This window comes from Dendrobium catenatum, unplaced genomic scaffold, assembly GCF_001605985.2.
Source record: "Dendrobium catenatum unplaced genomic scaffold, ASM160598v2 fragScaff_scaffold_1226, whole genome shotgun sequence".
Classification (NCBI taxonomy): Eukaryota; Viridiplantae; Streptophyta; class Magnoliopsida; order Asparagales; family Orchidaceae; genus Dendrobium; species Dendrobium catenatum.
The window spans coordinates 489,294-505,055 of record NW_021319688.1 but is presented as its reverse complement, the minus strand read 5'-3'; the positions used below and the strand labels follow the sequence as shown (position 1 = coordinate 505,055).

General features: G+C 33.0%; 1 protein-coding gene and 1 pseudogene across 1 annotated transcript; one reads left to right on the top strand and one right to left on the bottom strand.

Annotated features, from left to right (window-relative positions):
• The first annotated feature begins 1,005 nt into the window (after window positions 1–1,005).
• Window positions 1,006–7,502, top strand: LOC110101826 (ATP-dependent DNA helicase Q-like 3). Its single transcript, XM_028699275.1, has 7 exons — window positions 1,006–1,095; window positions 1,847–2,003; window positions 2,188–2,295; window positions 2,413–2,420; window positions 2,505–2,588; window positions 6,994–7,134; window positions 7,267–7,502. Exons 2-7 carry the CDS (start codon window positions 1,853–1,855, stop codon window positions 7,321–7,323), a joined length of 549 nt encoding a protein of 182 aa, XP_028555108.1. The 5' UTR covers window positions 1,006–1,095; window positions 1,847–1,852; the 3' UTR covers window positions 7,324–7,502.
• Window positions 7,503–7,516: 14 nt separating this feature from the next.
• LOC114580749 lies at window positions 7,517–13,882 on the bottom strand (annotated as a pseudogene).
• Between the last annotated feature and the right edge of the window lie 1,880 nt (window positions 13,883–15,762).

The following is a 15,762-nucleotide window of genomic DNA, read 5'->3' as shown; positions in this document are numbered from 1 at the left end:
GAATGTTTCATTATAAGCATCCATAACAAATTGAGTTTTCAAGAATACTCTATCCATTGTAAAGTTTTCAAGAGAAATTCACTCGAGAGTTGCGCCTTATTCAAGCCTAGGATCGATATTCAGTACTTTCTCGTGATTTCTCTCTCTTTGATTTTGAGTATTGTAATTTATGTTGTAACTTCTCAGCTAAATGCTTAGTCTCTGAGGTTCACATTCATAATATTTATTAAATCCAATAAATTATGTGACTTAAAAAGGGTATTAGCTCTAAAATAATTGAAATTTCATCTCTTGTTTAAAATTTGATCAACTAATTCCAATAAGACATTAATGATTACCGTAATTTTTTTTTTTTTTTTTTTATGGTCGAAAAAAACTTGTATTATTGCAGGAATAACAATGACAATTTACTAGGGGCAAGTAGACAAGATTAACAAAGCTAACTAAAGCTAGCATTGTGGGACTAGTGAAGCTGTCTAGAGTTGGCGTTGCTTTATCAGAGCTGCCATTTTAGGTGCGACAATGCTTCCTCTTGGGTGCCATGTGTGTGGAGCGATAGGATGATTCACAAGATAGGATGATTTGATTTGATTTAAATTTATATATTTTTATTAACTAGCATAAAATATTAATATTGTTTTAAGAAGAGACCCAAACTTATGTAGGTTCCTAAATCTAATATTTAATTATTTTGTAGGTATGCTATCACACAAGACCTCACGAGAGCATGTGATACCTAGATAGCAGATGCTCACTATACATGACTATAGATGCTAACTAATTCATTTTGTTGGAGGCTATATAACTAATTTATTTAATTAAATATTAATAAATTATGAGAAGAAAAAAAGTATAGTAAAGTAGAGGGGCAAAATTAAATAAAATAAAAATTGATTTTAGCAAGTGCAAAACAACGTTAGTGATAAATTCTTCTTATCTTATTGGAAAAGGCATTCTCGTATTTTTCTGGAGCATGTAGCAACCAGCGAGTTGCGACTTGCGACTTGCGACTATCGCATTCTTTGCCCGTCTGCTTCCAATCCGGTGGTGGAAGTTGCGATCGTCTATTTTTCCTCCGCGATTCTCAAATTTTTGGTAATCTATTTGATCTCTCTCTCTCACTGTTTTTTGTTGTTTTTTAGTGAGGTTTGGGTGTATGGGGGTCCTGTTAGGGTACCCCAAATTTGTTTTCAAAGTGAAAATGCAAGAACATTTGCACCCATTTTTCATTAGAGTGATGCATTGGGGAATGGTTTGGTTCGCTCAAAAATTTAGATTGTTATCTTCGTTTCTGTTCGAAGGCAATATATGATATGAGGGAGGGAGCATAAGGGCGAAAGGCAGTGATCAGTGGCATGTGAATGGCGATAGGACTGGCTAGGCGAGGCGATGATGGCATGAACGGATTGTAACAAGGAGATTCTATGCATGTAAATAGAATAATGAAGTGTAAGTGTCCAATATATAAATCCTAATATTTTGAGTGAAATGCATCTAAATAACCCCTTTATTATAATGATGGCGCCAAATGACTTGAATTCAGATCTCAGATACATCAGTAGGACAGAGTTCTGTGGTTATTTTGGTGAATGTACTACTGTCCTGGGATGGATCACTTTCTCTTTCTCTTTATATAATCAATTAAGGAAAACTATGTAGCTCATCTAAATTTGTTGGTTGGGAGCTTTAACTATCAATGAAGATGCATTAGGTTTGAAGCTTGCGTATGAAGCTTGCGTATGTGATATGTGTGTGCTTTTTTTTATTAGCTAAAAAATGACAACTTGCAGTACTATTTATGCATCTTCTGTATATTGTCATTTATATAAAATTTTTACATTCTCAGCTTCCAATGAAGAGACCACTCATTGCTCCCAACAATTTGTCACGACCTGTGAATGACCATTTTGACAAGGAAAGTTTAGTGAAAGTGTTAAAACAACATTTTGGCTATTCTGGATTTCGGGGAAAGCAGTTGGAGGCTATTGAAGCTTCTTTGACAGGTTTAGAATACATTGCTCTAATTTATTAAATGAGTCAAACTAGAATTAGTATGTTAACCATTCAATTTCTCTTGATATATGAAAACACATATCATTTTCCTCCTTTTCCCATCTTTCAAATTCTTTAGTTTTTTTGTTTATACTATTATTAAATGGTTCAAAATGTTGACAATTTGTGTTACAGGAAGGGATTGTTTTTGTCTCATGCCAACAGGGGGAGGAAAGTCCATGTGCTATCAGATTCCCGCATTGGCATCGTCAGGCATTGTGCTTGTAATTTCTCCTTTAATTGGTGAATATCGTAGAGGCAATATGATTTGAGAATGTTTTTGTGGTAGTTTGAGCTAAATCCTGTTATATCTCAATAGACTAACAAGTTGTTGTTTCCAATCTGAGCTTCTCTGAGCAGCGTTAATGGTAAGCTATTAGTTTCATGAATAGTAATGTTGGTATTCTTTTTCTAATTGGCATCACTTGATTTTACATGCTGTGTTAAAATAGGAAAACCAGGTAATGGCGTTGAAGGCAAGAGGAGTTCGTGCAGATTTTCTTTCATCAACGCAGTTGGCTTGTACTAAAGAGAAGGTAACGTTTAGTTTAATTCTAGATTAATGTTGTTGTTGGATTGATTATATTTAGCAACAAAACCATATGGATGCATACTAATTTGTTGACTTGCTGTATATGATTAGTTATGCTCAATCACAGTTTCCTTGATAATTACAATATGAATTGACTTAACATGATAATTTTATAACCAACTGAGGGCCTAAATGTAGTCTGATTAAAGATTATTACAAAATTTGGCCTTTGAAAGAATGTTTAATATTTATTTTATTGCAGGAGACTTTTTTAGCGGTTTTATTTTCCATATTCCAATTTTTTTGTTTTATTTTAGAAAGTAAAGATGTTATTCTAGGATAACATATATTATTAGAATATGCTACCTGGTTTGTCTATGTATTTGAGGTCATAAAATGGCTATCTTTTTTCAACATGAATCTTTGATTTGGTAAATATTTTTTCATAGTACAATGATTTTCAGATTAAATAGCCTACAAAATTTTAACTTTCCCTTGAGTGTACCTTCAAACTCTTAAAAACTACCCTGATTTAGCATTTGATAAAGAGTCGTTCCTAATTAGTTGCAACAATTTTTAGCAGCATATTTTATTTTCTCGCAAGGTTTATAATCTCATGAAAATTTTAAAAGAGTTGAATTGCAATCATATTTTTTGTATTATCAAACTATGCCACAAGAGTTCATTTACATTCATATTTGTTGTATTATCAAAAGCAATCCAAAACTTCTACCTCACCCTATGACTGGTGGGTTCGTGGAGGTAGGGATTATGGCGAGCTTGGTTATTTGATTGTTGATAATAGAAAAAATCTAGTGTAGACAAAGAATAAAGTTTGTAACGAGAAGAAGATATTGGTGAAGAGATTAATGAATACTTTAAGGGGAGGAGATACCATATGCTGGATAGAAATTTAACCAGCGGTTGATTTTCATATGATATCATATGCTGGAGATCTTAACTATCATCTATAATAAAGGCATAGTTTTGATGGTAAATTTACCGTCTTTAATCTTAGTATTTTGTCCTTCTCCTCATCAATCTTAATCTCAACAAGCAAAGAAGATAACTCGAGAATGAGAGGGCAAATAGAATATAACATAAATCTATTCCAATGGGCACTTCATCTTCTATTCATCATGTTGAATTTAGATTTTGTTGAACAATTTTGATTCCAACTATTTTTCATGCCAATAAAAAAATTTGGCTACTAAAGAGTAGTAAAATTATGGTGGTTAAGTTCATAATCAAATTATGTCCTCAAATAATCTTCTGAACCATTGACTTAAATTGTTTAAAAGCGGTTGATTTTCAAAGATTTTCAATAGGAAGCTCATTTAGGCATGTTTTAAGGTTCTTTTTAGATTCAAGATATTATAGACAGTTTTTCAAACCAAGGAATATTTCAATCATAATGAATGTCCTGTGAGCATCATGTAAAGTTTGTTGGTCATAAGATTTTATTTTTTTGGTAAAATTTTATAAGTCTATTAATAAACCTTTTCTTAATGATTCATGGTTCTTTAGATATTCCACTAACATAACATCCATAATCTTGTAAGTAAAAATTAGTATAATATTTGATAGTATCAATTGCGGTCTTGATGCATTCTCCTGGTATTTTTCAGTAAGGGAAATTCGATGTTATTCCCTTTTAAGGAATTTATTTGGAGAAATTACATTCATAACATTCAAATATTAGCTATTTACAAAACTAATGCCCTGCTACCTCCATTTTTTATATTCTCATATAAATATCATAATTCACTTAAAACGCCAAACCATATATTTCACTTTGTTAAATTGCCAATAGTTTTATAATAACATGTGGAAATACATGAACACAGTTATTAAAAAAAATGAGATGGGTATTAGTTTTATAAATAGTAAGATTTCAGTGTTTGTAATTCCTCAATTATTTTCTCTCAAGCAAAACCTAAGGTTTGGGTTTTGGGACGAAAGCAAAAGTAGAGATGTGGGTTATTTGCTGGTTAATTTCTAGATTTTTCGAAAGATAAAGGCGGTGACCATTATTTGTGGAGGGGCAGTTGTAGGGCAAGGATTCTCGATTAGTTTTTCTAGAGAGTGGAGGTAACTTGTAGAGAAAGAAGAGTATTAGGAAATAGAGAGAGGGGGCCAAGTACATGTATAATTTGGATGGGGGAAGCTTTAGAGATAGAGAGGGGGAGATTTAGGCTTCGTTTGGTAGCGCATAAATTTTTCCGTTTGCGGTTTCAATCGGAAAAAAATAAGTATTTTAATGTTTGTTTGCGTCTCTTTTTTAAAAGGCCTTTTCATATAACTCCGAAATAACACTGATTTCAGAAGTAAAAAAATTCCGCTTCTCCGTTATGATACTTCCGTTTAAAAATGAATAAAACTCCGGTGGAAATCAAACGAAGCCTTAATTAGATGGTTTGGGAGTAATATTTTTTAAAAATATTTTTGTTAGGCCGCCAGAAAAATCTCTAAATTTAGGAGCATGTTTAGGCTTTTTTTATAGAAAGAATTTTGGTTTGGAATTTCTAACACTACTGCAGTCAAGAGAGGTTTATCTTGCTAACACTTGGCGTTAATCATGTGATTTGAAAAAAAATTAATTATATATGTTGTTGTGATTAGAAGCATTATAGTTTTATGCCCCACACATTTTCTATAAATAACTTCACTTGTTTTAATTTGTCTTCAAGTTTTCTATAAATATCTTCATTATGTTTGTTTCATCTCGTAAATCAAATTCATTAAATTATATTATTATTGCAATTTTATGTCTTACAAATTTCATATAAATATTTTAAATATTATCTTCAAAATTATTATAAATGTATTTATTATATTTTATTTATGCTCTACGCCAAAAATGAATTATTCTATCATGTAATTTGGAAATAAATGCCATTTGTTGTTAAGATAAATTAATCCTGACGGTAGTGTGGGCTCCGAAAATTCGGCTCCGGCCTCCGCCCGTCTGATTGCTTCTCTTCGGCGAGGGAGTTTTAATGGAATAAGTTACGGGGTAAATTTTGGAAGGCAGATGGGTTTGTAGATAAGACACTACCCAGATATTTCTCCCTCATTTTGCGAGGACTTTATGATCTGAGTTCTGGTTTCCTATAGGCGCAAGCCCCTATAGTTAATTACCCCTCCTGATAACTAGAGAGAACTTTCAATTAAGGCTAGTCATCAGTCAGATACATAGAAATACGTGTTATATGGCATATAGTAGCAGCATTAGGCTTGGAGATTTGAAAGGTTTGGACTTGGGAATTGATATTTAAAATAGAAATTTCACCATCTTGCACTTAAATCAGATGGTGGGGGAATGGATGATGGACCAGATTACAAATTATGGTGTATGTGCAGGGGTATTTTGGAATATTTTAGCTGTGTAGGTAATTGTCATTTGAATACACTGGTAGCAACCCCGAGACCCAAATGTTTTTTTCTTTTCTAAAAACTATCTTAAAATTAATTTCAAATATTAGTTTAAATCAATCTTAATTTTAGGGGGATGAGCAAGAGGGTTTAATTTTTTATAAATTATTAATCTCTTTTTTTCTTTTTCCTTTTTTATTTCTCTTTTTATTTATCGGATTTTTTTTAATAGGGTAGAAATTGAGGATGGGAAAACCAATGGATGTGGTGTGGAAATCAAATAATGGTATGGGAAAAGGGTGTTTTGACCAGGTAATTCTAAAAAAGATGCGGAAGAAATTTCAGAGTTTGCTCGATTCCATAATTGATGGATATGGAATTTTCCTTGGTTAGCAAATTGGACAAGAAGATGCTAGGGTTTATGAAAGAATGATAATGCTTGAGAATTCTTGAAGAGAGGAGAACATACATACAAATTTGAATACTATAAAATATCTTGAATGAAGAGGGCAGAGGAAGATAACTCACAACTAAGAGCTATACGCATTCACAACTAGGATTAAATGAGGAGGAAGCAATCAATCGCTAATTGCCTAATCAAGTAATTCATTCAGCATTTATAATGCATAAGTTTGTTAAATTACTCCTGTTTATAAAGAAAACAAACTTCAAATTAAGATTGATATTATCGTTATTCTTATTGCGTTTAATCTAATTTAAAAATAAATTAAAAATTGTGGAATTTGGCTGAAATTCATAGGTGTTATAGAAAAGCTTTAAAATTGATCTAGCTTGGCTCTTTTGTAGCGAGGTTTGACTCTATATAGTGGGCCTATTAGAAATTGGTTTCATCTGGGCTAAGTTTGGGGGATGTTCAACCAATGCTTATTGTATTGAACGAAAAAGAGTGGAAAAATACGGAATGTTTTGGTATTGAGGTAAAATTGGGAAGTCTGTGTGATTTAGATTTTCATATTCAATATTCTTGTTGCTACTAGTAATCTAACATTTGTTGTCTGTTTTTAATGGATCAGATACATGAAGACCTTAACTCAGAAAAGCCCTCTGTTAAGCTGCTGTACGTGACTCCAGAACTGGTTGCAACATCAGGGTTTACTGTAAAGCTGATAAATCTTTACAGCAGAGGGCTGCTTAGTCTAATTGCTGTTGATGAGGTTCAACATTTCTTTCTCATTTATCAACGAAGATTGGCTTTTTAAGTTTTTATTTGTTCTTTTCTTTTCAGTTTTCACCATATGACTCTTATTTGTCTAGTTTTTATTTTCCATTAATTTTTATTGCATTAGGCACATTGTATTTCCACATGGGGCCACGATTTCAGGTTTGCTATGGCTATTCTATGATTTCCCGATTGAACATTCAGTTAGTTCAATTTGTGAGCAAATATATCGTAATCCGTGTGATTTGTGAATTACTATTGAGCATGCTTGTGATACAGACCTAGCTACCGGAAACTATCTTCTTTGAGGGATCACATTCCAGGTGTGCCGATAATAGCTTTGACAGCTACTGCTGTTTCTAGGTGAGTTGCAGAACATTCCAGGATCTTTAAATTCTGCAAGTTTATACATCCCTTTTCATTTCTTGGACATTTCTCCTTCAAATCCCTTTTTTTCTAAGTGCCTATAGATACTTTTTTTTTGTTAGCTGAATACAATAGCTGAACTAACATTTGTAGAACTACAAAATGTTGACATTTAGCGAATGGCTTTAGTTTCTATATCAATGAATATGGGAATGGTTGATGGAAATGGTCGTGTTTATCAAAGTATTGATATGAGCAAAGTTTATTTGTTTTCTGCAGTTGTTCTATTTTTATTTTAGTAAGTATTATTTATGCAATCATGTCTAGGATGATGACTTACGAGAATGTGATGTATTCTCTTTGGATCTAAGTTCGGTGCGGTTTAATTGTATTTGTAGCAGCCGAATGATTATTTTTATACAGTTTGAATGGTTGTTGTTATCAGTTTGATTTGTATTCCTGTTTATCTGACCTATTTTCCCGCAAGAAGGCAAGTCAAAATTTCTGGGAATTTCCACGGAAATGGGATTTCAACACTCAACTCCCCTGCAAAATTCAAATACCATCGATTTAGAAATCTTGATGTTTATTAATAAGAAATTCTGAGGCATATAAAAGAAACTAGATTGAATATAATTTCTCTTTCTAGTTGTAATCTTATAATGTAAGTTGGATGTATAATTTCTTTGAGTGGATGTAAGTGTGCTGTTTGATTTTGGGAAAACAATCTGCTTATATTGATGTGAGGCCTAATTTTTTCTTTGAAATTTTATTATCTTATTTTGTCTAAATAGTTTATTAATATTCTTGATTCCGTTAAAAAGGTGAAATGTCAACAGTCCAATATTTGAAAATTTATTTAAAATTTTCTTGTTGATTTTTTATGTTTAAAAAATTCCCTTTTGTTATTTAGATTTTTTGTTATGATTTGGAATTTAATTATATCATTGCTTGTTCACATCTAAAGAAATTTGAAGAAAGTAAATTGTTGAATTAATTGGTGACTCGTTGCATGTGAATCCTCAATTTTCTTTGGATGAAATCTTAATACATATTATATTAGTTGCATTAAGAAGCCTTAGCTCTTAGTCATTTTGCATCAAATTGATATTAGAGCTTTCAATTATGTTAACATATCATTCAAAAGCTGGGCTAATTATTAGGGTAACATAACAAATTGTGAGAGATAAAGTTTTAGCAACTTTGCAAACTCAATATATTGAATTGCTAAACAAGTAAAATCAACAATGTGATGACATTAACATAGTTAAAGCACCAATTGAAACAATGAAAATCAATCAAGTTCATCAATTGAAATAATGATAATTAATCAAGTTCATTGATGTGAACCAGAAGTGGATTCCTTCTAATAACAATAATGAACTAATTCAATTTAATGTTAACACTATGTTAGGCCGGTCCAACCGGCCCAAGGAAAGGCCGGCCCAAGTCTACATGAGGCAGACCAAGCAGGTGTGGACCCCACTAGGGAATCTAATAAGTAGGGGGCGGCTAGGGCTGGAGGGAAAATTTGACTCGTGTCTTTGAATTTATGCTTTAAATAGGAAGAGAAAATTAAGGTTAGGGTTATCTAATAATTGGTGACTGTTGGCGTCTTTGGTAATATTTGATGTCTTGGGCTCTAGTGGCTTCTAGAAATTGGGAGAGATAGATCCTCCTCTCGAATTGAGGATCAACTGTATCTTGTTATTTTCTTTCTATTCTTCTTGATTCTTGCAAAGATGTTTTTTTTGTTTTCATTGGAGTTTGGAGGAAATTTCTCACAGTTTTTTCAAGATTGATAGGGTTTATTTGAAATGTTCAAGTGTTTCCTATCACATTATCAATAGACGAGGAGATATTCAAGAGAAACAATTTAGGGTGTTTAACAATGATGCTTATGAAAATCATAGACATAGAAAACTTTGTTGTAGATGAGACCATAGCCAGAAAAGTTTGTTAAAATGTCTACTATGATGGTAAAATTTATATTAAAGCTTTTACTAATTGGTGATTTGATGTCTATGTTTTCTTTGGATGACAAACAATGTCTAATGAATGACAAATGTGATTTGCAAGAATGAAATTAAGCAGTCAAGCTAAAATATATTAGATGATCACGAAAGAAAAATGAAAGATTGGGAAGAGAATCTACTACAATATGGACTAAAATGAAATAATTGTTGGAAGGTAGGTATTTCCCTTTGTTATATTGGAATTATTTGCTTGATTAATTTAATTCATAAAGTAAGGACTAAAAATGAGAGTATATGGAAAACTTGAAGAATTTGTGATGTTCTTATATCATTGAAGATTTTAAAATTTAGGTTAGGTTTGAACTTGATATGAAAGAAATAACGCCTCACTACATTTTATTACTTGAGCATGTTTTTCAACTTGTATTAGATTTTAAGTAAATTTTAAAATTTCATTTGTATAAGTGGGTCACTATATTGAGGGAGTGTATTGTTTCATCAGCGCAATCAAGTTTAATATGTTATACTTATTGTATCTAAAGGTGGCATCACGATTATCAATAAGGATAATAAGGGGAAAATAATTTTCTTTGTATTGAAATCCAAAATTTCTACAAAGACAGTTTTGAGTGTCATTAAAGTAGTCATTATACTAGTGAGAATACCAGTAGGAACTTTAATATAAATGTGGAGAATTAAGATAATGAAATTAAATATTTTGATGATCTTCATGATTTTGATGAATAAATTACTGATTCTAAGGTTTTTTATTAGATAATTCTTTGAATGTCATGCATTGCATTATTGGTATTCTTAAATGAATCTAATTGATAGAATTACAATTTTTCTAACTTTATTTCAAATATGAGGCATGAATTTGAAATTTGAACTCCATCCATAGGATGACAACCATATAACATAGCTTGGGTGGATAAACTTATGTTTTTGTCTCTAAGATGTTTAGTTTCGATTCAATTAATATGTTACCCATGGACTTAGCTCACTTTATTTTGGATAGGCCTTGAGTGTATAATTTGGATGTCACTCATTCCAGGTGATCTAAAATATATGAGTTCAAGATTAATGAGAGAAGGCTTGTATTGAACCTGCAAAGTCTAACAGTAAATTTGAGTTTACATTTTTTTTTACCATGAAATTCATTTCAGTTGATGTCATTCCAGAAGTAGAAATTGTCACTATTTATCAGTTACAGGGAACTTAACAAACTCTCAGCAAACAACTTAAACACATGGCTTATTAAGGCTTCGTTTGGGACGGCTTTTCTACTGCTTCTTAAAACGGCTTTCTCCTACAAGCATGTAACAAAATTGCAAAAATAATTGTACTAAAAAACCTTTTTAAGAAGCAGTAGAAAAGCCATCCCAAACAAAGCCTAAGTCCCGACTCCACTATTCTCCTACATGCATGTAACAATAGACACTCAAATGATCAAGAAAAGCAGAATCAGCATCACCAGTGATGCCTTTGAATGAGTTGCAAAAGGAAATGAACTAAGAAGATAAGGTGAATTAACTTACTACTTGCTGCGCTTCACAGCTCGCCTTCCCTGGCCCTTCTTAGGAGGACCCTTACCACGACACTCGAGCATTTCGAGCTAAGCCAATCGCTCCTCTTCCCGAGCCAACATGAGCGGATCATCGTTCTTGATGTCGTAAGGGTACCACTGTGCGACCTTCTCACCGATTAGCTTCTTTCGTAGAATCTTGTGCGGTGATCGCTTCCCTGTCGGGTTCAAATATCCTCGCACGCGCCTCCGTAACACCATGCAAAGCCGCCGAACAGAGAAGGTTCTTCAGGCTCATCCTTGATCACCGCTGCTGCTTCTCTTCGGCCTCTTCACTCTATCTAAGGAGTAAATTTGAGTTTACATAAGAGTCTAGTACTCCCATTAAAGTGAAAGCTTTTCATATTTTGCATAAACATGCATTTGAGAAGGAAACAGGCAAGAAGGTGTGATCTTTGCTTTAGCAGCTATTGAGTTGAGAAATGTAGTGTTGGAAATTGTGATTGTGCTTGATAATGTTAATCACATGTTGGTTGGGTTTCAAAATGTCTATTTTGATGAAATTCCTAAGGAATTACTATCACTTCATGGCATACATCATGCTATTATGTTAGCTCTCTATTATTATTACCTAATTTATCTAATTATAGTATGAATCTATTATAACTTGTAGAACTAAATAAATAGATTGGTTAGTTACTTGAGAAGGAATTTATTGGAGAAAACATGATTCCTTGCATTGTACTTCTTTTCTTACACCTAAGGTGGATAATTTTTAGATAATGTATATAGTCAATAGAGTCATCAACAAATTATTATTAAATATGGATTTTCTATTTCCTCGTTTGGATGACATACTATATATTATGAACAATACTATGATATTTTCTTAAGATTAATTTGGAAATGCAATGAGTTAAAAAGTATTTTCAAGACTGAAGATCGATCATATAAATGGTTGGTAATGCCTTTTAGATTAGCCAATGCACCAATTACTTTATATGGATAACTAATCATGCTTGCAACCTTCTATTAGAAATTTTTTGAATTGTTTATTTTGTTGATATTTTTATTTATAGCATTGCCTGAGATGATCATTTGGTGGAGCTTAGAGACTTACCAATGAGCTTATATTGAAATTACCTGATTTTACAATTAGGAAGGCATTTGAGGTTATACAATTTGAAAAGTTTTCTTTGAGTATGAAAAAAAGTTTTATGGCTCATCTATGATATATGTTTTGTTGTGACCGGAGATGGACTGTCTTTTATTAGAATTCTTTTGTTGTAATCAAAATAATTCATGATTATCCAAAATCAACTAATTTATTTTGCATTCAGAGTTTTCATGCTTTGATTATTTTTTATTGACAATTTATTAAGTGTAATATTCATATATAGAGACTTACTAATGTGCTTATATTGAAATTACCTGATTTTAATAAGTCATTGATGTTTCTTGTGATGCATCCACTATTGGTATTGAAGGAGTGCTAAGTTAGGAGGATATTTTAATGCATTATTTAGTGGGAAATTGGTGGAGCTAAATAGAAATATTCTAACTATGATAGGAACTTCTATGTTGTACAAACTCTTTGACATTGTAAATATTATTTGCTTCCTAAAGAGCTTGTGTTTTATTTGGATCATGAATTCTTTAAATATTTGAATTCCTGAAACAAGTTTGGAAATAAAAAAAATTAAGTGGGTAAATTTTTACAAGAATATTTTTTTATCCTTAAAACATGCTGGAACTGATAATAAACCTCCAGATGCTTTGAGTACAGTGTATATTCTTGTACATAAAATACAGGGTAAGGAGATGGATTTTAATCATGTAAAAGAAGAGTATGTTGGAAAGATTTTGGTAAAATTTATTAAGATTTAAATAATGTCATACCTTTCTTTAATAAATGCTATGCGATTAAAGATGATTTTTTTTTTAAAGTACTCAACTTTGTATTTTTTATTAATCATCGGGGGATTGTTTGATTTAGAATTACATGTTGGGGGTGTTGCATGACATTTTGGTAGAGATAAAACTATTGCATTGATTGAGGATATGTTTTTTTTGCCAACTTTGAATAAATATGCAACACATATGATTTCACAATATAGTACTGGCCAAATGCAACACATGATTGCACAATATAGTACTTGCCAATCTGCTAAAGTTAGGAAGCATAACAAATGGGCTTATAAGTCTTTAACACGTCTATGTAAATTTTTTGCAGACATAAGTATGGAGTTTGTATCAAGTTTATTATGAACATTGTGGAAATATGATTCTATTTTGTAGTGGTCGAGTATTTTTAAGAAATTAATATATTTCTTATTGTTATAAAGTTGTTGATGCATCTTATATTGCTAAATTTTATTTTAATGAAATAACCATGTTACTTTATAATCAAGATGTAAAGTTCATCAGTTATTTTTGGAATGTTTTTTGGAAGTAATTATGAACGCAACTTAAAGTTTCAGCTGTTTATATTATAATCCACAAATTGATGGTCAAATTGAATTGGTAGATAGAAGCTTAGGATATATGTTACGTTGTTTCATAAAAAGACTATGCATTTTAGGATTTAATATTGCCTTAGTTTGAATTTGCATAAAATTCATGTATCAATAGATTTGCTTGTATGAGTTCATTTGAGATTATTATAGTCTGTCTGCCTAGAAAGGGTATAGACCTTGTTGATCTACCTATAGAATTAAGGCCTATCATATTGCATAATCTTACGTAAAATATGCATGTTTTGTATGAGGATTTTCATTGTGGGCTCCGAAAATTCGGCCCCGGCCTCCGCTCGCTGCGTTCTTTTTATTCGGCGAGGGAGTTTTAACTAAATAAGTTCCGGGGTAAATTTTGGAAAGCAGATGGGTTTGTAGATAAGACACTACCCAGAGATTTCGCCCTCATTTTGTGAGGACTTTATGATATGAGTTCTGGTTTCCTATAGGCGCAAGCCCCTATAGTTAATTACCCCTCCCGATCACGAGAGAGAACTTTCGATAAAGGCTAGTCGTCAATCAGATATGTAGAGATACGTGTTATCTGGCATATAGTAGCAGCATAGGTTTATGTATTTGAAATGTTTGGAAGTTTGGGAATTTGGGAAAGTATTGAAAAGTTTGATATTTAAAATATGAAATTCCACCACCTAGCACTTAAAGCGGATGGTGGGGGAATGGATGATAGACCCGATCAAGATCCCATGGTTCCGTCGTCCCGGGCCATCATGGTCCCTGATCTACTTAGTCAGAGGAGGTAGTCGACCCAACCTGACAGAAGGATCTTGTAGCGAAACTGCCGGTTAGAGGACATGTAGCACGTCCTTACTGGCAAGAGATTGTTTGAGAATGGATCCTAGTGATATTTTCGACTAGGCATTTGGCTCTTTGTGAGCTAGAGTTTATTTGAATTTGTCCACCCCGGCAGACTGTTGCGGAGGGTGGTTGGGCTTTGCTTTAAGTGTTGGGATGGATAGTTTCATTTTTACATATTATTTGAAATTTTGGGATTTTGAGGTTTTTGAAATTTTCTGGGATTTTGGGTGGAGCTTTAAATTATTTGAAATGGTCTTTGGATATTTGGGAGATATTTTAAAAAAAATATTTGGGAACCCCTCCAGTTGAGATCTGCATTCAACACGGCCATCATCGGGGTGTTCGAGGTCTTTTTTTTATGGATTAAACCATGTCAACTCGATCAAGCTATTGATCGAGGATCGGGTTTCTCGTAGGCTTTATGCCTTTATTTAGTGCATTCTTTTGATTATAGGCTTGAAGACCTATTATGAATGTATTAAGACAAATATAACGGTCGCCACAACCGTATATTTGTTTGTTACCCTGTCGACTTCTATTGACCCATATATAAGGATCGGTTTCGAACTTGAATTCACTTGTTAACCTGCGCAGCATCCCTAGACGTCACGTGTGTACCAATAACACGCTCACCGGGGCCCATGCGTTTTTGGGGGCATTTTATAATTAAACCTTGTCGACTCCTTTTTACCTTGCTAAGGAGGATCGGGGTTTTAAAATTTAATAACCCGCGCAGCATTCCCTAGACGTCACGTGGTGTACCAATAACACGCTCGCCGGGGCCCTTGCGGGTTGAGATTGTATTTTTTCCTTTAGTGTACCTATGTGTATACAAACTATGGTGCACGTGCGGGGATACTTTGAAAGTATTCGTAGACGCTTTCTATCCGCTTGCATTATGCATAGGAGTTGGGATCCGGTGGCGTGGCGTATCAGCTTCTGAATAGAGTTGTCGGCTAGCTTCATACAGGTAGACTGTCGTGCACTACTTGTTGCTTTTCGTAGTAGGTGGATCGTAGTGCATCTAAATTAATCTCCTGCCTTTGGATCCGTAAGGTTGCATTTAGTAACTCTTTGGCACTTTGCTTGTGAACATTATATTGGTACACCGTAACACTATGGGTCTTCTACAGTAGTTTATAGAGTATGCATCTGTCACCAACCCCTCCTCTGCACGCTGATTGGTGTTGACTATATGAGGATATTATACCCACTGCATATATGTTGCTATAATCTATAAAAGCTATTTTCATTGATATTTGCATCATATGTATCTTTCCCTTGATTTACATGGCTTTCATCACCACCTTGTGGACAATCTGTCGAATATACGAGTGCATGGCTTTGTTTGTATAGAACCTATCACTTCTACATCATTTCAATCGGTTACACTGTTACTGTTACTTATGAGTGGGATTGCCAGTCTA

Coding starts and splice junctions, on each gene's coding strand:
- LOC110101826 (XM_028699275.1), top strand. CDS start 1,853: ATGAAGAGACCACTCATTGCTCCCAACAATTTGTCACGACCTGTGAAT. Junction 2,589..6,993: donor TGGCTTGTACTAAAGAGAAG/GTAACGTTTAGT, acceptor TTAATGGATCAG/ATACATGAAGACCTTAACTC. Junction 7,135..7,266: donor GTCTAATTGCTGTTGATGAG/GTTCAACATTTC, acceptor TTATTGCATTAG/GCACATTGTATTTCCACATG.